The sequence below is a fragment of the Bombus affinis genome, chromosome 4 (genome assembly GCF_024516045.1).
Source record: "Bombus affinis isolate iyBomAffi1 chromosome 4, iyBomAffi1.2, whole genome shotgun sequence".
In the NCBI taxonomy this organism is placed as follows: Eukaryota; Metazoa; Arthropoda; class Insecta; order Hymenoptera; family Apidae; genus Bombus; species Bombus affinis.
In genome coordinates this window covers 15565976-15586872 of record NC_066347.1, presented here as the reverse complement: position 1 = coordinate 15586872, position 20897 = coordinate 15565976, and the positions used below count along the sequence as shown (strand labels likewise).

The following is a 20897-nucleotide window of genomic DNA, read 5'->3' as shown; positions in this document are numbered from 1 at the left end:
CAACGTATCTTCTTGTATTCCAGGGTTTACCTTAATAACTACCTAACTAATTACTAATTACTGCTAATTACCTAATAAACGAAGGGATTTTTCACGAAGCCACGAATTAGAAATTTAATGTCAGTCGAAAATGAGATGAGATTTTAGAAAAGAAATACAAATTTGGCGTTTGTGAAACTTAATTGCGTTGAAATATCGAATACTCTCAGGCAATGCATCCGCTACTTTGCTTTCACTATTTAAATTTACTATTTAAATTTAACTCCGTGTTTTAACATTTTCGATAACAACCCCAACTCAGGCATAATTCCTCCAACTTTCAAATAAAGCTATCATTTAAACTAAAAAGCGAATCTAACTACGAAAAATCTAGCTTAAAATCTGATTTGTCCAATTAATTTATCTAATAATCCGTAATAAATAAAAATTTATCCAACTGTATAAAAGAAGGTTGACTAACGTTGGTGACGAAGTTTCTCATTAACGCACAAAGTCTCCGTTCTGTTACCTATTGTTCGTAACACCGTTTCTTTTATCGTCCTCCTCTAGCCGTTTCCATTTCCCTGCTCAATAGCGTGTCCTCAACCATAAGTGTGGGAGACTTGGCCGCAGTATTATGCAACTACGCCCGAATCAGGCAGATTCGAACACGTGCCACGTTTCTGCGTCCCATCGTGCCTTTCTCTATTCGATCGAACGACTCGTCTCCTTGGTCATTTCGTTCGAGACCGTTCCATTTTCCACCAACCAAAACCATATGGCACAATAATTCACTAATTATGTAATATCGGTAAATGGAAACAGTTAGAAATTGTAGATCATAGATTTTTCTTTTACAGATAAAAGATCTCTGTGATCCTATATTGAGAACTTTTAGTTTTTCATCGAAATCGGTTAGAAAAAAAGAAACATTATAAAAACATCTTATTAAGCGTTAAAAAAAGAATAAAACACCTCACAGTTACCAATTGATTAAAAGTAAATAAACTTAAGCAATATTAAGAATGTAAATATAATTCAGCCGATATAGGATCGCAATTTGTTTATAAAAAAGAAAAAGATAATAATAATAAAATTCAACAAATGAACAATGCAACTTCGTCGAAATCGTTCCAATTCGCTATAAATTCGCGGAATCGATGGAGCTAATTAAAATAAATTAGGTTATTATTGGCGCTGCAATCAATTATCCAAATCTCGAAATGTTACGCTGAAATTACATCAATGAATATCGAAAAGCAAATATTTATCCGCGGGAAAGGACACGCTCTGAGTAAGTTTATGGCGGCCAACGAGCATAATATAATCGCTTCCTGATGTGGAACGAATAAACGCTTTACAGCATTCCGATCGCAATTTCGCGGATTCTTCGTGCACACTATTACTGCTTATAGGCCTTCAGGTCGTTTGGCGTCTACGAAGCAAAATTTCATCTTAAATACAAAGTCGAATTAATTATTTCGTATTTCTGTCTCAACTAATCATTTTAATTTCTTTTCTTCGAAAAGATAATCTAATTACGAGACGTTCGTTGCGAACGAAAATACAAGGATTAAAATTAATAAAATAATATTTTCTATCTCAATTATGCGCAGAGTTGTTAATCAATGAGCGATCATGAAAAAGCTCAGAAGTCGAAGATAATTTATTTCAATGTACGACAATTTTGATTTATAACTTGTAGAAAAATTTAAAAATGAAAATATTCAACTTATAAGGGAAACACAACATATGAATCTCAAACGAGTGACGTACTCGATTCGCGAAGAAAATGTTGGATAATATATAGTTACACGCGTTAACATCACGAAACGTCGTAGTTTTCCTAGTCGGAGATAAAGAAAACACGAAAATAATCTACTATTCGACCAACGCATCGACGATAAATCGTCGAACTCATAAACGACAAGGGTAACATATGGAAAGAGAAGATTCGTATTCTAGTTTAACAGCTTGAAAGATTTGTCGTGCAATTGACGTGAATTGGATTTTGAAGCGCAAAATTACTCCTGAAATTGCGTTAATCGAGTCGAATCTCGAACACGTTTAAAAAACGCGCGATCGAAAGCTACGAGGAACCTGTGGCAAACTGTGAATCACGCAAAACTCGCATGCAGACATTTTCACGTCATCATCTTTTATTTCGCCCGCTTGATCCAATTTTTGCTTTACAAGTCTATGTACATATTAATAATACGTGTGTGTCAAAGCGTTACATGCATATTGCAACGCAATCTGCTTTAGCATCGATGTATTTTGACGAAAGGCATACGCCCCTTCGACGACTTTACTTTCGAATCTCGTCCAAGAGGTTGGAATACTTATGTCAGGTGGTGCAAGAGTCGTCAAAGTTGTGACGATATTTTTTGTAATCGTAGCGACATGCTCGCGTCTCGTTTTTCTATTCTCTATTTTCTTGTTTTTATATACTAAACAATTGCTACGAAACAGGTAAATATGGATGCAATGTCTTACGAAGAACACAGATGGTGGTCAAACATAACCTCTACGAAAGCACGAAATACCGTCGATTAGCGAGACGAAACATATTCCAAGATATTGGTTACGATAATGTCGGCAGAGATAAAGAAAATCGAAAGAAAAATGTACTACACGTTTCGCATTACCGTAAATGGAAGAGATGATTAATCGATTTTCACGTTTTGCAATGGCAAAAAAGTAATGCTATTATTTTAATGAATTCTTAAATCAAAAGTAAAATATGCAAGCGGACAAAACATTCGTTTTAATAAACTTAGTCGCAATCTGGAAATGAATCTAGCAAGTGAACTGCCTTGTCAGATCTCTTATTACGTAATGTCGTTGTCAAACCATACGGATATAGCGTAATGATATAGTCGAACAAATTAACTCGGCGAAAAGAACACTCGTAATCGTTTTAAACTGAATCGCGTTCGATTTTTCTGTCAATCGCATACGAAAGGGCTAAGAGGGAAGAAAATACGTAGAGCAGTAAGCAGCTGCTAACAAGCCAACGTGGCCTGGGTTAACTCTTGATTCGAACATCTTTTTACTAGTGTTTTCACCGATGCCGTAATATGTTTCGAATAATAACGTTTCACGGTAATTTCTGCAAGCAAACATGGCAATTTTTTGATCATGTAGTAACGAAATACCATACAAAATATGGCGAGTGAGTGACGATCGAGTGTCTCTTTCCTCGGCACGACATTACGACACATGTACGCACACATGACTGCTTCGTGACGCGTGCAGAGCCGCGTACGTACACACACGTCAGCACGTATATACATACATATATACGCACACGAGCTCGCAATTCCTAGCCTGTACATAAGGAAAAGAGATGGCGAAGAATGGGACGAAATAAGAGTACGATTTACTTACCCGATTTCTGAGGAAGTCCTCGATGGCACGTTGCGCCGAGTCGGTGAGTTTCACGAAGATCAGGGACTTGTTTTCGTGAAAATTGCTGTGCGACGACAAACCATACTGGACACCTGCCGTCAGCGCCGCCATTTCTCTGTCTCTCAACAGTAGTTTCTCTCTCGCACACGTCCCCTTCGTAAAAGCGCACACAGCTGACGTCCTTGTTAGTTAAACGTATCACTTTTTTTTACCTTTACTTGTTACTCTGCGATACGAGAACGACGTATACAACGCGGCGAGAAAACACTTGCCGCAACGAGATAGATACTTTCACTCGCAACAAATCGGAGTAACGATGGAGAGACACAGAAAGAAAGAAAAAAAAAAAGAGGAAAGTAGAGAGACACAAAGAGAGAGAGAAAGATATATACAACCCCCCCCCGAAATAGAGGATTCTTTTTGCACGTAGCTCTGGCACACACGCGTTTTTCTTTCGTTTTCTCGACGCGTATCTTTTTTCACGATCTCCACCTTTGCCACTTCTTTACGTGGTCCGTTTTCTTCGTCACGCTTCGAAAGTGGTAGCACCCGCGCGTAAACCACCCTCTCACACGTTCCTGGTCTTCGTTTTCTCTCAACCGTCACATATTAGCGCACCTATACGTCTCATTTCAGATTTTCTCGCGATTGGATACGTCAAGGAGAGAGCAGCGCCCGTCGTTTCGTTGTAAGAAACTACACAACTACACTTTCGAACGACCACCTGGTAGGTGGGGCTTACGGGAGAACCATCAACCAATCCCGATTTATACTTAGATAGCACACGACTGCGCACCCTACCGACCTCCTCGGGCCACAGTCAATGATCGACTGACGTTCTTTATCGTACCGCTTCATTTTTTGGGTATTAGTGCTGCCATCTGCTTTCGATTTTGATAATTCCACATATACATATTAATTCCGTGAGAAGATAAAATAATTTGCATACTTAAGCATTTACAAGTCTAATATATTTTATGTATATATATGCATTATAAATTGCTAAATTAAAAAATAATATAATCAGAAAGAAAGATATAGAACAAAAATATATGTCTTCTTCCTTTCTATATATTCAGTGAATCATGTTACTATATTTGCTTTGATTTGACAAATTTGTTTGTAGGAACCATTTTGCCCAGTTATCTTTTTATCTATTTATTTGTTTATTTATTTATATATTTATATATTTAGTTATTGACGACAATAAAGATTTCTTTCAAATCAAATAATAAATTGTGAAATTTATTGAAAATGTTTTAAAAATCACTTGTTTGGTTATCTCGGTTAATGAAACATTATGGAATGTATTTAATTAAACACGCCTGTGTATTATTTTTAAAAACAAATCATTCTTTTATGCGAAAATAAGCTATAAACTCGAGAATAATTCAGCCAATTGAAAATATGGTATGTAAAATCAGAAAGGGACTTACGTAATTCACTGATGTGGTAGCACTGTAGAGCAGTAACCTTATCAACGTTAAATATTATATGTTCTTAGCCCAGTTATATAGAAAAGTTGAAGTATAAAATTTGGAGATGATTGAAAAGATTACACCGCTAACTACTATACTAACGGTTTGGATCGGCTGGATAATGTATACAACAACGTTCGATTATCGAAGACATCGCTTCAGCACAATGCCTTTTACGTACATCTCTTATAATTCTGATGCTCGCAAAAGAGAAGTGGTAATATATAAAGAACATTTCTATCATCATAATATTTAATAGTTCATTAAAACAAGCTGTACTGAAGTGTAGCTATCGCGAATTGTGAGCTCAAAAGAATTTTGGTAAGCAAAGTTGTAATAAGCAAGAAAAGATCTGAATTTTTTAAATTTACTATTAAAATCATCAAATATATCAACGTCATTTATATCTTCAAAATGATTTATAAAATCTTCTTTAATTTCATTAAATTATATAGTTACTGCTTTATGTATTAAGTAAATGTATATGTCTCCGAATGTTATGTGTATTGATTCAAATTTCAGGCCTTCATGAATCGAAGAGATTTGTATCTTTTATTTTAAGAAATGCACTCAATTTTTAAAGTCCTTAATATGTGTTCGATTTGTTTGCAATTGTTGATGTAATTTCCCAAAATCACTGATTTTGTGTTTTGTATTATTTGTATATGTTTTATTAAGTAATAATATATCACTATTTGCAAAAATTGGTATCTAATGTTAACTCAGCAGTGTAACGAGCAAGTTAAATAAACTGATGAATTTTAGTATTAAATTTCAACTATTTTAATCTATCAGCACTAATAAAGTGGTTTTTAAAAAGTAATATAAAATTGATGTAACAATGGAGAGATAATAAGCTCATAATTCGCTAACAATATATTGTCATTGACATTTGTAGTTAAATAGGTTTATATTTTATTTTCATTAATCTTCCGTGATTAAGAAATACATTGCTTAGTACTGCTGTACCGCAATATGAGATTGTGATACTAATAAATATTATTATTCTTTGTAGGAAGTATTGGGTAGAGTGTACAAATTCGGAGACAATCTAAGCATCAAAGAAGGAAAGTGAAGCATAAAAGTTCTTTATATCATTATAATATGTTTAATAGTATATATGTATATATCAAGAATTATAGCTGTTGTAGTTATAACAACATTCAATAAACCACAATATGAAAAATATATTTATTTTTAATCAATATATGTGATATATTTTGGATAATGTAAGTTTATGTAACATATTTGCAATGTGACAAAGTTTTTTTGACCTATGATTTTAAATTTTAATGTAAATTTTATATGTTACATTTTTATGCTTTGAGAATATATACATCAAATAACGAGAAAAGGTAAACGAAAAGGAATTAGGTATTAATTAAAAGAGAAATCAGGTATTTAGCAATTTATTTTTTTTATTCTTATACTTAATTGTTTGACTGAAATGTCTTTATACCAAGAAGTCTTGTTCTAAAATAAATTGAATGAAATATTATTTAGTAATATTAACGTTAAATTTAATAAAAGGAGGTATTCAAGTAAAATATTTTGAGATTGATTGATTTTGATGTTTTATTAGATTTTTGTGAATTACCTTCCCCTGAGACAGCCCATTCCTTTAAGAAAGCCATCCTTTTCCTATCTCTTAACATTTATCATCTTATATCGCATAATTTTTGTTCCACTGTCCATTTAAGAGCACCCATTGGATATGATAAATTTATATGAATGAAAATTTAGACAAGCTGTGCAAATGGTTAATAGAATGAATAAACATAAAGTTAAATATTTTATATCCGAATATATCATTCGTTAATGTTATTAGATAATTGTATCAACATTGTTTGATTAAATTCTACTTTGTGGAGACACAATGATTGAATGTTACATAGTGGTTCCTCTCTTGAGAGATTAATTAAAGTATATTATGGTTGTTTACTTTGCATACAGAACAAATACCATGACAAGGAAAATCTTGCCTAAAAAAATTGCGCCTCCGCAATGTACAATAAATAATGGCGTCTTAGATACTAAGCTTTATTAACATTTACAAAAGAAAAGCAGGTATTCTATGAAGTGCTATTTCTTTCATTTAACAGTATTTTCTTTCGGATAGAGTATAGTATCCGGATTGCAATATTTTTAATCTGAATGCGTCTTTTTGTGGATACTTTACGTTGCTAAAGCTGAAAATGAGAGTCATTTTTCACGGAAATAACGATTTAAAAAATTCAGACTTATGAACATTTGCCAGACAAAGATCTTAACATAAATCCGCGTAAGATGATTTTATAAAGCGTTAAGAGATAGGTTTACAAAACAACTGATGGCACAGCCATCAATGCTAATGCTACAAATGCCAATTTTGCCGCTTACCGCATACCGTTTTCTGTATGAAAATAAAAAATAAGTTTATTTCTGTGGAAAATAACCCTTATTTTCTGTTTCAATGACCTCAAAAACCGCTAACAAATGTCATTCTAACTGAATATTTTCCAGTTCGGATACTATACTGAGCCTTCGTTTCATGTAATAAACAGGGAACTGTAAAACTCCATTCAGAATATACATATGTCAAATGAAAGTAGAAAATGTGAAAGAATAACACGTGATGAGAAAGTATACATAGCATACATGTAAGCATAAGTATACATACATGTAACAGACAGAACATAATAACAAGACCATTGCTATACCCAGAACATAAGAATTTTTAAGTTCAACAAACTGTGTATTTAGAAAATGCTTCATTTTGGTTGATGCTTCGCGTCCCAACAAGATCTATTTATATGTATGTATGTTTTGTAAGTGAATCTTGTGAAAATTACATAAAGACACGTAGTTATGTCAAAGTCATCGGATATTTGCTAATTTGCTGAAACACGAGGCAACATCAGATTGTGAATTTATAGCGTGACCGTGTACATATTATGTATGTACAAGTGTTATACTACATATACATATATACATAGGTTGACGCATATAAAATGTTGCAAGTTATTTGGGACTAGTGTGGATAACAGTAAAATTTTTCTAGATACTAAATGATTTAAGGTATATGTTACGTACACTTGTATGATACGTTTTCTCTGTCTAAAATCATTAAATGCCAGAAATCAATTTGGCGCTATTTCTAGCAATTTCGATGTGACAACTTGAAGCATTTCATATGAACCATTTATATGTATATATAGATATATATGTATATATATGTGCAACTGTATATGCAATATATTTTGCGTTTATACGGTTATATTTTACATATGAGCATATTGTTAATGCAGAAATTATAAATTACAAAAAGATAGCCGAGACAATAAACGGACGCTTCGTATAACATGAAGATCCATGTCGTAATATACAGTGATAACGATGATAATGATTGTAGCAAGAAGAGATATGATGAAAACAATAGCAACAACGATTAGATGTATGAGCATTGTTTTCTTATTGATTTGTTAACTATCAGACGAAAATCCAGAGGTCTCTAATAAAACTTACGAAATGATAATTATGGTTCTTACCTAATATTAGCTAGTATCGAAAGTAGAAATTTTTAATGAAAATTATTACAATGTGTATTTACTAGAAGAGAGATTACTAAGGTCATTTCATAAACAAAGCATTTTATATGTATTTTACTCTGACATGCGTCAATTGTATTTGAACACTTGTACAATTGAACACTGACGTATAAAAGCAGCATCGATTGAAATAAAATTGGACAAAATCAGATGTTATTAATTAAACACGAGTCCTCTAGATTGTCGATCATCTGTATTCAGTAAATTTCGTATAGTAATTATGGTGATAAAACATCGAGTCACATCTTAAATTTTATCTAATAATTTGTGATAATGAAGTTACTTCGATTGTACCTTTCACGTAAAATACGACGATATGGAATGTGGCACAATGATTCAACGACGATAAAACTCTGGTCAACTTTCCTCGTTTGCCTTTTATTCGCACTCTTATACTCCATTTAATTACTTCAGTTGATCGACAGACACCACTGCAACAATCTTTTTCGTATTCACATTTAGTTCGCGTAATTCTTGAATAGCATTGTCACTTAATAATTCTTTCTTCCGTTAGCTTATACTATATCACGTCATACACATTTCCTAATTTATCGATCGAATCTTATTAACGTTTGCACACGTCGCCAAACAAAATTACCTCTTTCGTAAAATTTGTTTAAGGATGACTCATCATTATATACAAATGATTACAACCAATTTCACATATATAATTTTATCCCTTATGTTGTTACGAACTAATCACGATGCACGTTAGTTTGTAATTTGCACCAGAAAAATTTAAGAACTTTAATAATTGTTGGAAGTTTGAAAAAAGAAGCCATTACGTATAGAGCTATTTCTCTAAAATGGAGATGAAAAACATTATTAATGGTAAAACATATTCATTTCCTTAATCTCTTTTTTCTTACAAGAACATGAAGTAAGTACATGAAGTAAGGATGACAATAATGTATGTATGCGTGTGTGTATGTACGTCGATCAAATATGATGAAATCTGCGTGATTTCAAAATTGTTCGATGACGTATGTATACGTATGTCTGGAGAAGTACGGCAAGAAACGACGATGAATTTCATTAGAATTAACGATAATAATTATCTCGGCTAGGATTATCATATAATTAATAATAATGTTGAATAAATAGAACAAAAACGTGGACGAAAATCAATCGATGAAATAACAAGTTCGAAAAAATACCTGCCAATGCTGGCGTCGCGTGCGTCGATCGATTAAGAGAGATAAATTCTTCAAGAGTAGAATCGCAACGTAAAATCATGCACACACGTTCAGAGCTACTTAGATGAAAGAGGCTTCAATTATACAAATGGTTCAAAGAATAATAAGCTCTTCATGCGAGTGAATGAACGAAAGATAAACGTTTATTAATAAAGATCTGGGTTTATACGTATTATTATTTTTTCTTGTGTCGAATGTGCGTGTTTGACTCTGATACAATTGCTTTTAGGTTCACCTATGTATACTCAGAGGCTGCGCAACGGTATGCCGTAATTATAACTCTTTTTCCTCATCGTTCGCTTGGTTTTGCGTTAAAAATTTTGATAATAACAATGGTACACTCTTTGCGGGGATGATGAAAATGTACTCATTACTCGTTGAGATATAATACCTAATAATCACGCAGTCATCCGCACGTACGCACAGAATTACGTGTTCCGTACACATTATTGTTTTCTTTTTTCAAATGCGTCTGGTCGCATGATTACAAATTTATTCCTTAATATGCTTTACTTACGAAACACAAACATTCTGCCATTTTTTTTAAATATATTTGTTAAGTACAATTATATACGCGTCGTACGATTTTTCAAGCATAGTATTGTCAACAATTGTGTATATATTTGTTCTTTTTTCCTTTTCCCCTTTCGTTTGTTAAATGGTTTCTTCTGCTACACGCCCTCACGATACAGCAATCTGAAGTCTAGTTTTTCGAATGATTTCTTTTTTTTTTTGTTTTGCATCCATGGTCAGTTACTGAACGCAAAAGTTCGCGGTGACATCTCGCGCTCTCGTCGAACAAGAACTACGAACACTTGACCTTGTTCCATAATATACGCGTCCCAATCTTTTTTCTTCTGATTAGATGTTCTGTGAAAAGAATGATGGATCGATTCGTGCAACGAGACGTTTAATCACAGGAAGAAATATTTACGGGTTTTGAATCTTTTTCACGACTGTATAAATATAAATGTTTAAACGTTCGTAATATATTAAAGTGATCTATGGGTATACGTTCTCATTATGTAAAGATAGTAATACATTCCGTTTCCCACTTTTTTCTTCAGTACTGGTTTTTTTTAACCCTTTAGGGACTGTTCCTTTTCATCTTTTTTTCATCTTTTCTCTCATATTTATATATATATGTTTTTTTTTAATTCAAAGTTATTCAAAGTAATGAAATTCATAGACTAAAGTCTAGTTCTATTATTAAACACTCATCTCTAAACACTCACAGCATGCATCGCATTACATTATAATAATCTAATAACAATATGCATGTAAATGTTATAACACTAGAATGATATTAATGTTACAAATTATGTATTAGTACCGTAATTATATTCGATATATTAAGAGAGTAGAATCCAAGATAAAGCACTTGAAAACTGAATTCAGCGCGCGAGTCCCAGCAGGGTTAAACTTTTATTCATTTCAGATCAGTTTGCCAGCATCGTGTTTGCCAGCAACATTCATATGTCAATGCTTTTCCTCGAATAGCGATACGAACATTATTTATCTTCTGCACTGTACTCTTTTGAGGTTAAACTATACTGAACAAAGAAAAAGAGTAAACGTCGTGACAACGATATTTCCTTGTTTTTCCTATGATTGCGAACGGCATAAGAACAAACATGGCTCATATGTTACCGTTCCCGTGAATTCCAATGAAAATATCACTATCGAACGGCACTGTGTAAAATATCTAATTGTCTCCCGCTCCCTCGTTGATCGTCGAAATCGTTCTCTTACCTTTATCATTCATTATCCAACGAATACTTTTGCGTTCCCTATTTTATTTCGTGTCGATATCATAGTGTTCTTGTTCTCGTTATGTTACCGATCGTTCACGTAGACATTGTGACAGGTGACAGATCGTCACAATCTCTATGTAATATCGCGACGATTGCCATGGTATCTTTCGTTATCACACACCAACGAGACTCTTCGGACGTTTAACGAGTATAGAGAATAGGAATCGAAATGTTTTTTAAAAGAGAAGAATACTGTTACTATTGGGATCGGTGTATTACGTGCATGGTATGTGTAATTATGTGTATATGTATGTATGTTGTATTGTGTATATAGAATACATGTATGTATGGTACGTGTATGTCTTATGCGTGTTGTATAGTACAACGATAACTGGCCAGAATTTCGTTTCGTTAACTAGCTGTTAATATTCCCATTAGTTCTTGGAACCGGCCTCGTGGGCCTCCGATGTTATATATATTTAAAACAAACAAATGTATCAAGTATATCTTACCTCAGTCATCACTTGGATTTAATCAAGAAGAGAAAATCTTTCTAGAAATATACTTCCTTCGATAACTGGCCAGTTGAAATCCCAATATGTGGCCAATTAGAGAAGCACTACTGTATTGTGTCATGTTTGAAATGCAGAGCATCTCGCGTGTTTGTTCTTGGTGTAATACGTGTAAGTGCGGGTATAAGTGTAAATGTAATGCGTGTAAGTGTAAATATATTTGTTTGTAAATGTAAATGAACATGTAAGTATGTGCAAGTATGTACGTGTGTATATGTACTTTAAAGGGTAATTATCACAGAATACACGAGATATTTTTTTTTAAGCTTACGAGATATTAATCGAAGCGGAGAGTAGGAGGAAAAAGTGGCGGTCAATTCCATCCACGAAGCGCAATTGTCGACCGACACGGAAACTTCCCAGCGAAAAGAAACACACAGAAGGTTGTTCCCGTTTCGTCGACGGACTTGGCCTGGTTGCCGAATTTACCAGCCCTTTTTCATTAATTAGTATGTAGTACTTAGGCAGCGGAGAAAATAGACACTTTTACAAATGAAGATGGTGACGAGATCGCGGATCCGTGTTTTTCTCTTCCAATTCTACTTTCCTCCCTTACATCTCTCTCTTTCTTTTTCATACGTTGTTTTTTTCTATTTTCTACTCGTCTATTTCACTCACGCCATGCTGTTTCTTCATCCGAATACGATGCTCGTTTCTAAGCCCGAAATCGTTTCTCATCGCATTCGCTTTTGAATAAAGATACACCAGAATTGAAACAGCGCGAACGTTGTAAAAGAGACGTACCGCAACGCGTTTTGTGCATGAGGAGCATTTCGTCGAAGGTCGTTTAGATCGACACGGATACACAGATCCGGGCACATTTGAATCTACGCGCTCTAACCACGTCAACGAGTAACGTGCTAACCTCTTCTTTTATGAAACAAAATATGTACGGTAAAATTATCACGTAAACTCTATTTTGTCCTACGATTTTTCGTAATGAGATTCAGAGGTGCATCGATTCATGAATGATAAACCATTATTTTTTCCTTTTTCTCTTTCAATCGTGAAACGTATTTGTATTCCTGATGTAAAGTTACGTGGTAAGAGGTAATTTTGGAAAGATATGCGCTTGTATGTATATGTATAACGTGTTAATAAACGGAATTCTATTCGAAGGTTCTGCGCCTGACCTGTGTCGCGTGTAGACGCATCATCCGGATATGGTAAGCGCCAGGTGTAAATATGTAATTGTAAAGATAGCCGAATTTTCCTTTTTTTTTTTCTCGGGTGGCTTTCTCTTCAGACGAATATCCCGCGCTCGCAGCTACATCAGCATTTATATACTATACACAATACGTAAGTATATCTAGACGTACTACGTAGTAGAAACTTTTCTTGTGGATATAATCATGTAATCTCTGGAATTGTATATCTGGTTTAACCTGCGAAGGTCAGAGAATGAAATTTATTTAGTTTTAAAGTCGCGTGCATCTTTTTTTTTTTGTGTTATTAATAGCTTCCATCTTCTGCTTCTTTCTTCTGTTTCTTTTTTTCTTTTGTTTCACAGTGACCGCTTTTCTTTGCCTTTTTATTCCCATATATAGGTTTCTCGGGAGATCCGATCGAAGCTTCGTGCAAGAACTGCGACATGTGTTCTTAAACAAGTGTTTCCAGAGTTTTCGAACGACATTAGATGCGAAACGAAGAACGTTAGGATGTCTTCCGCGGGGATCGTTTCCGTTTTGTAGCAGATTGAGGGACCGTTTAACGCGTCCGCCCTCGATTTTCTCGATTTTTCATGTTCTTTTTATTCTTCATATATAGTGGGGGAAGTCTTGCATTAGAGAATCGCGGCCTCTAATCTTCGTAACTTAACCAACTGTTCCCACGAGTGGACAATGTTTGATCTATATACAAGAGTAATATCGATGAGATATTTTTAAGCGAATAGACAAAGAAGTATCGATGTCCGTTATTTTCGAAGCTTGCGTTCCACCTCGTCGTTTACATATTTGGTTTTGCACGTTCACACAAAAAGCAATGATCGTCGAAAGGGGAAAGTGTCGAAGTTACATGATTATTTAAGTTACCATACATCTACCACGATATAAAGTTTAATTTCGAAAAAGTTAGGCTGTCAATTCGTAGAAATAGTAGTTTCTGGCTAGAACAGATCGAAAACCGGATTCTCTGTTTCACGATATTGTACGTAGAATGAAAATTGAAGGCGGACGAAAGGATCCTAACTCGTATGTTTCTTCCTCTTCTTGTTATTCTTTCTTTTTTTTTTTTTATTCTTTTCTTCTTCACTGGAACGGAATATCGGCTTCTTGTGTACGTGAACATCTTCATCGTATTAAACGTCGTATTAAAGGTCTTCGAAGCGAGACCCAAAAGGATGATTCACGGGGAATGATCGAAGTCTTCGAGCGGACCTCGTAATACGTTTACCATCAATAATCAGACTCTTACGATCTCTTGTTAATTCTTACGATAAGAACGTACTTTACATTACAATGCCTATTTTATTACTAACGGCGCGTCCCGAGTAACGTCGTGACGCGCCTATTGGTCGTACGCAATGCTACGTTAAACTGTTATTTAGAAAAACTTTTTTTCGTCAACAATGTGTTTCACATATCTACAAGTAAACTCGTCATTCCGAACAAACGGTCTAAAACGTCGTCTCTCACGAGTGTCTATATTTTATATATAGTATTACATTTTCCTCATTGCAGCGCGATTCGTATTTTTTAGTTTTCAAAAAAGAAAAAAAAAAAAACACTCCCGATTCACGTTTTATATTTGCAACGTGTTAGCGATCACGGACCCCGATTCGATCGTTCTTCGTGCTCTTCTTCGTTTTCCTTTTCCTCTAGCTGCAGTCAAGCTGCTTCCGTTTCTTCTGGGAGTCCGTACACGTCGAGGTCTAACCGCGCTGGACGTATCATCTACGACTAATTCGACTCCTTTCCTCTCCTTACGTTACGAATATTTACCAAATATATTACGTACTGGCAGCACTGTTTTTACGTGTCGCGTCTGTTCAGAACACTCTTCGATACCTGAGGTTTCGTATTTACCATTTTTACGGCACTTACTTGAACGAAAAGTCTGTCCGTATATCTTCCCATATTCTTGACCAATCATCATCCTGTTATTCTACATTTCTATCGCTTTTCCGAAAAGGTAGGAGGAGTCACCCTTCCCCTTTTCTACTCTCTTTGTCCGACTTCCACTAGCTGGATGAACGTTTCGATTCGGGGACTTGACTTTCAACATGTTTACTCGAAAACCTTCTTTCTTTTTCTTTCTTTTGGTTTTATCTTCTTTTTTTTTTATTCTCGGCTCATTCGGTTTATATAGGGGACGGGGCTAAAGCTCTGTGATTCGTAAAAAAGAGAGAAGAACACGCTCGACCGGAAGCTGACTGCGAAGGAAGCGAGAAGAATGATGTCGCACGACAAGGTCTCTCGTTCCCTCATTGATCGACGTTAGCGTTAGAACCGAAAAGGATTCGGCCGATCGTCCTTATCGGTGATTTTTCTCGCTTATGTGTTTGCTGCAATGTGTGTTTCTTATTTTTATTTTGTGTCTCACGCGTTCTCGATATCGCATGTGTCTCGCGGTGTTGCTCGTTTTTTTTTCTTTTATTTATTTGCTGAATTATTTTGTTTTGTTTGCTTTTTAAAGACTTCATTCTCGACAACGACGGCCGAACGCTTCTATGGTTTCCCCTATGGACAACGCCCCTCTCCTTCTCTCCTTCGAGCTCTTTCCAAACTCGAAGGACGCATCGCTTCGCTGTCGTGGCTTAATGCTGTGACCCTGAGCCTCAGGTAGGGTTCGGTAACGGTGTCTCCTGCCTGATATCACTCTTCAGTTTCACGAACTCTTTTGCGATCTCGTCGTTGTTCCTCTGTGAAAGAATCCTTAGGATTGTCCAGCCGGTTTCGTCCATCTGGATTCGTTTACCAAGCGACAACCAGCAAGCGCACGAGCCTTCCTCGACGATGTCCTTGAGCTGCATTACTGCTACACCGACCAGCCTGTCCTCTCTCGCGAAGCAGTAGTCTTTCACGCAGATATGCAACTCGTAGAAATCAAGTTGCTGCTGCTCATTGCCGATCATGCTACACACGTCGAAATAGATTTGTTAATATCGATCGAATGTCTGCGTATTGCATGGAAAAGATCAATGATCATGATTCTAAATTTGTTTCATATGTAACAGAGTATATGAAACAGTTATTAAAATTGTTAGTAAAGGCTTTGATATTTTTTTAAATAAACGAAGGACAAGTAGGGTCTACTAAAAAATAGAGAGAGATACTCACAAGTCAAAGCTCTCGTTGAATTGCGGCGACCAATTATTGCTCTTTGATTTTGTCGATTGCTTCCTCTTCTTTCCAGTTAAATGCGGTCCGATCAAATTTACTTCAACGTACGGTCTGAACATTCCCGTAGCAAGCTGCCACTTCAAATCGTTCGCAGCGACAACTACAAAGTAAAATGTATTAAATATGATAATATTTCACGATGCTTATATATATATTATATTCCACCTATATTATATGTAGAATAATTGTATGTATGGTAATATCATTTTTTATACGAAACTGTTACAAAACGTATGAAATAATAGTTGGCAGGCACCTGGCTGATGATCTTTAACGTTATAATTAATAAAGATATGATAGTCTAGATTTATCTTTTTATAAGATATTAATTTAAACTATATAATTCATAATAAAATATCGATATTCTAATGTAAATAAAACATACCTTTGACAGTGACCTTCTGTTCGCCAGTTCCAGGATGTGTGAAAAGATCCACCTGTATACTGACTTCTCCGACCGAGCCCTCCTCCGTACCGGCAGTATCTGGAACTTTATCAACGATAAGTTAGATTTCATCTGAAAATTCCGATTTCTAGCCGCTAAGTACTACGAGAGAGAAAAAGGGAGCTTCGGTCACCGCTATCCGAGGCTAAAATTCTCAGATCTGATGCTAAGATACTATGACCAATGTCTAGTTCTAGAGCAGATTACATGCTCTAATCATATGCATATATAGAACTTTGTCTCTTTGAGTATTTATCAGAGAAGACGAAGTTGCTGTGTTGTTAGAGTGTCTCGGACACGCATTAAATACCTCAAGCGTATACAATTTGAAAGAGTTTGATACAATTGGTTAATTAATCGGCTTCATCGCTTTTCGACCAAGGATAAATTGGCGAATTGTGAAAATCTACATTTGTCGCTCTGCTTGACGTGCAGATTATAACGTTTGATTATGCGTTTTGTAGCTGATAATTAATCGATCAGTTGTATGGATACGTAAAATAGAATGAACCATTGCATAGGTATTAGTTGAATTAGAGAGCTGCATGTCTCTTGAAAGAAATAATTAAATTGGAGTGGTGAAATGGTGAATTGGCAGTGATAAATTGAACAAAGGTCTATAGGTGTTTATGTGTAAATGTGTAAAAGCTTCAAAGAAGATGATTAAAGAAATGCTTAATGTAAAAGACAATGTTAGAAAATGGCAACCCTTGGAACGTGTAACACACGCGCAATTTTTATAAGTTGCGTCTAGAACAATTGCCTATAAGATTTTATAATCTATGTAATGTATAATTTTACATTTGTCGTCGAATAAGAAAGCAAAAAGAAATGAATTACTGAGTGTCACGATCAGAGTCTGATAACGTCTAATCAATGTACAATATTATTTTGTTTATCGATCGATAAATTATTTACTGAATCATTTTCTTCGTGATCACATAAATTAAGTAGAATACGCGTGGGTGCAAGATAAGTCATAATGGGGTGGCCATTTTCTATGGTCGTTGTTTTGCAAGGTTTTCGGTAGTATCTAGCAGCAACAGCGGTAGTAGTGATAGCAGCAGCGTTACCTAGTACAACTATCGATCATCGAGAAGTTTTCGGGACGCTTTTGACTCTTCCGATACTAGTTGTTCATGAACATTCGGATGATTTAGCCTCGTGTTATTCCTATAGCTCGTAACTGAACTCTTACAAGCAATTATTGTACCGAAAGGGTCGATTCTGCTTAAATTAACGATTTAAGTCATAATACATTTCAAGTTCAATAACACGTTGCTAATATTAGTAGCATTTGTACATGAGCATTCAAAGATTACTATGTTTCAAGTTGCGCATCTATTTCTTAAACCAATAAGCTATTGCCATGCTTTCGTCTATATAGTTAAGCAAATTTAATTAACTTCAATACAAAAAAGCCATTTCTTTATTTTATAATCAGGAACAAGTAACGTAGATGTCAAATTTTCAATATAAATTCTTTTTGAAAAATTTTGCAATTAATAATTCCTCCAATAATAAAAAAAGAGTATTACTAAAAATATATATATATGTCGGAGATGGAGAGACACCGGAGCCTTCCGTCGAAAACCGGGGAAAAATCCCTAATATTGTACTTTGGACTCCGCCATAGCCGTAGCTAAACAATCACCGCCCTTCAGCCCAATTGTAATTGCCTGCAATCTATGAGAATGAGTTTGGGTTCGAGGTGACAACCAGTCACCGAACGTAGCCGCGGTCAAGGGACGAACATTTTCTAACAAAGTCATGGAAAAGTCTATAGCCCTCCATAAAAAGAAATAGTTGTAACGGCACTCGACAGTAAGCACACTAATGGTTTCTGTCTCATGGCTCGCCATAAGCAGACCCTATTTTATGGGTAGGTCAATTGCCGGTTGTCGAGACATATTCGCAAAACATCTGCAGCCAGCCTAATGACCCGTCATAAACTCTAAACCTTGATTAACGAAAATAGGCAAACAGTCTTTTCCGTGAAGGACACTTCCAAAGACTGATCAATTAACAACAACGGCAATTTCCCTCACTCTCCGAACGACGACTTGTCTCCACGAATATAAAAGACCTGGTGCCGCTAGAGATGGGCGCTCAGTTTTTTCCTAAACCGCGTCACCGAGAGAGCTTCGAGTACGATTTCATCATTTTCGATAGAGTGCTTACTTCGCGTGCTAGCTGAGATTACCACATAGGCGTTGCCGACGAGTTAAGAATAAAAGAGTCCCGTTGACCGCGTATTCGTTATCGGACCTCAGACTATTGTCATTCGCATCGCGAGTACCTAACCGCCGCGGTTTATTTGTCAAGTCTCACATCTCCATACCTGTGTTAATAAACTCTGGATCACACCTTGACAATGGCTACTAATGGTGAAGATTCGTTGCCTGCCCACACCTCCAATCCTACTGACTCCCCGACATATATATATGTATATTTAAAACCATTGATCAAATCCAAGTATTATTTTCAAAAACTCCTTTTTCTATTAATCTATTATATTAATTTTGGTTGGAACGAAAGCATAGAGGTATAGGTCATTTGAGTATGAATGCCCAAAGACTATCAGCCAAGTAGCCTATCTAGTCCCGAAAAGACAGCTCGGTGAATAATGCAATCACAAACAGTTCACTACGTCCTAAAACGAGCGCCTAGGTTCGAAAAGTGGCCAGAAGTCAGCGAAGAATTCCCGAGGCTTCTGCTCTAAGGTGGCTAGTGCTCTCTGGTACCTTGTCGACTCTCTCGACGAAGAGAGGGCTTGCTCTGGCGAAGGGGTTCTTCGAGGCTTTCCATACCCTCGGCTCCTTCCCCTTCGTCGCCACCTCTTTCGCTGCTCATCGAACGCTGACGCTGACGCAGCTTTGACGCATTGTTCAGCGGCACTGTCGCGATAATTTTGGTTACGTGGGTTGTATTCGTATCTCGTGACGAATTTTCCAAAAATGTCGGGCTGTGTGTGTATGTGTATATGTGAACGGATGATGATCATAAACGAGTGTGCATTGCGCAACGAGTTAATTTTCACGTTTCAATCAGATTTTAAATTCGATGTTCACGCGATTGGTATTTGGTTGCATGTGGTACCTGTACGAGCGTCTTATTAGATACTGTTGATGAATAAATTTATGGAAATTGGCGGTAACATGTACGCTCGTAGATAACGTGCGTCGCGATATAGCGGAAGCCAATTTTTTGATTAATATTTTCGCAGCGTTTAATTTAATTGGTACATCGATCAAATTATAGATTCTCGCTTCGTTTGGAATTTTGCTAGTTGTCATATATGATGATATGTGTGTACTGTGCGCTGGACAACTGTGTTTGTCTTTTTACGCGATAGAAACATACTTTTTATTTGCCATCCAGATGCGAAGAAAGTACTCGTTTATTTGATATTAGTTCTACATTATACTTGCGCTCCTGTTTTTGTTATTTACAGCGAATAAAATTTTGTCTTTGCTCGTAATATATTATCACCAATGCTGATAAACGAAAAACGAATAAAACCGTGATTATGTATATAATTCTGATTTCTAATATCGATCGATGATTTTTTACCTGATACCAGATGAAAATGTTTATGAAGCTATTTGATAAATTGTTTAAGAATCGATTTACCTTGGTTGACCTGAGACGTAACAAAAGTCTTGATGAGGGTGTCTGTTGTTTGCGTATACAAGCTCAAGGCGTATCGTAAGCTCTGCAATTCTGGCGATTTCTCTAAGAATGTCTTCTTCAGACCGTTTCCACCCGCGTGGAAGTACTGTTTGATGGTATCGAGGGCGACCTCGAGGACCGCACACTGTTTCGGGGAAAGATTCTTCTCTACTTCTTTAGAAATATCCTGTGAACGATATGAGATTAAAATAACATAAGGTTTTTTCATCTACTAACGATTGAACACAGTTTTCAAAATATTAAAAGGAAATACTAATTATACGCTATTTAAATTAAACACACCATTACACCGCTCAGTGCGTTTTTCACATCCGGTTTACCAACCATGTGGTTCTTGAACAGTTTCGACATGTCTTCTATCTTCGCATTCGCGGCTAAGTTCTTCGCATTATCCGTCAGATTCTTGAACATCATCTGTAAAATACATGTAAAAATACAT

General features: G+C 35.7%; 2 protein-coding genes and 1 long non-coding RNA gene across 18 annotated transcripts in view; 1 reads left to right on the top strand and 2 right to left on the bottom strand.

The window, feature by feature from the left end:
* The window catches only part of LOC126915407 (RNA polymerase II elongation factor Ell), a 142693-nt gene extending 137752 nt beyond the window's left edge, over positions 1 to 4941 (bottom strand). Inside the window, exons 1-2 of the mRNA XM_050720067.1 lie at positions 4827 to 4941; positions 3370 to 4271 (exon numbers count right to left, since the gene is read on the bottom strand). Coding sequence (XP_050576024.1) covers positions 3370 to 3501 — 132 coding nt within the window. The 5' untranslated portion in view covers positions 3502 to 4271; positions 4827 to 4941. The remainder of the gene's footprint in view (positions 1 to 3369; positions 4272 to 4826) is intronic.
* LOC126915422 (uncharacterized) lies at positions 4624 to 6056 on the top strand. Of its 2 annotated transcripts, XR_007710186.1 has the most exons (3): positions 4624 to 4800; positions 4895 to 5085; positions 5884 to 6056. It is a non-coding gene; the product is annotated as an uncharacterized LOC126915422 (long non-coding RNA). The 2 variants fall into 2 exon arrangements; XR_007710185.1 differs by lacking the exon at positions 4624 to 4800 and having other exon boundaries at positions 4853 to 5085.
* Positions 6057 to 6425: 369 nt separating this feature from the next.
* The window catches only part of LOC126915400 (protein unc-13 homolog B-like), a 376274-nt gene continuing 361802 nt past the window's right edge, over positions 6426 to 20897 (bottom strand). For 13 of the 15 annotated variants that reach the window (XM_050720031.1, XM_050720032.1, XM_050720033.1 and 10 more), the window contains 6 exons: positions 20741 to 20872; positions 20399 to 20624; positions 19510 to 19662; positions 16706 to 16810; positions 16258 to 16420; positions 6426 to 16053 (listed from right to left, as the gene is read on the bottom strand). In XM_050720031.1, the coding sequence (XP_050575988.1) occupies positions 15756 to 16053; positions 16258 to 16420; positions 16706 to 16810; positions 19510 to 19662; positions 20399 to 20624; positions 20741 to 20872 (1077 nt within the window). In that variant the 3' untranslated portion in view covers positions 6426 to 15755. The remainder of the gene's footprint in view (positions 16054 to 16257; positions 16421 to 16705; positions 16811 to 19509; positions 19663 to 20398; positions 20625 to 20740; positions 20873 to 20897) is intronic. The other 2 variants (XM_050720029.1, XM_050720030.1) reach the window with 1 other exon arrangement.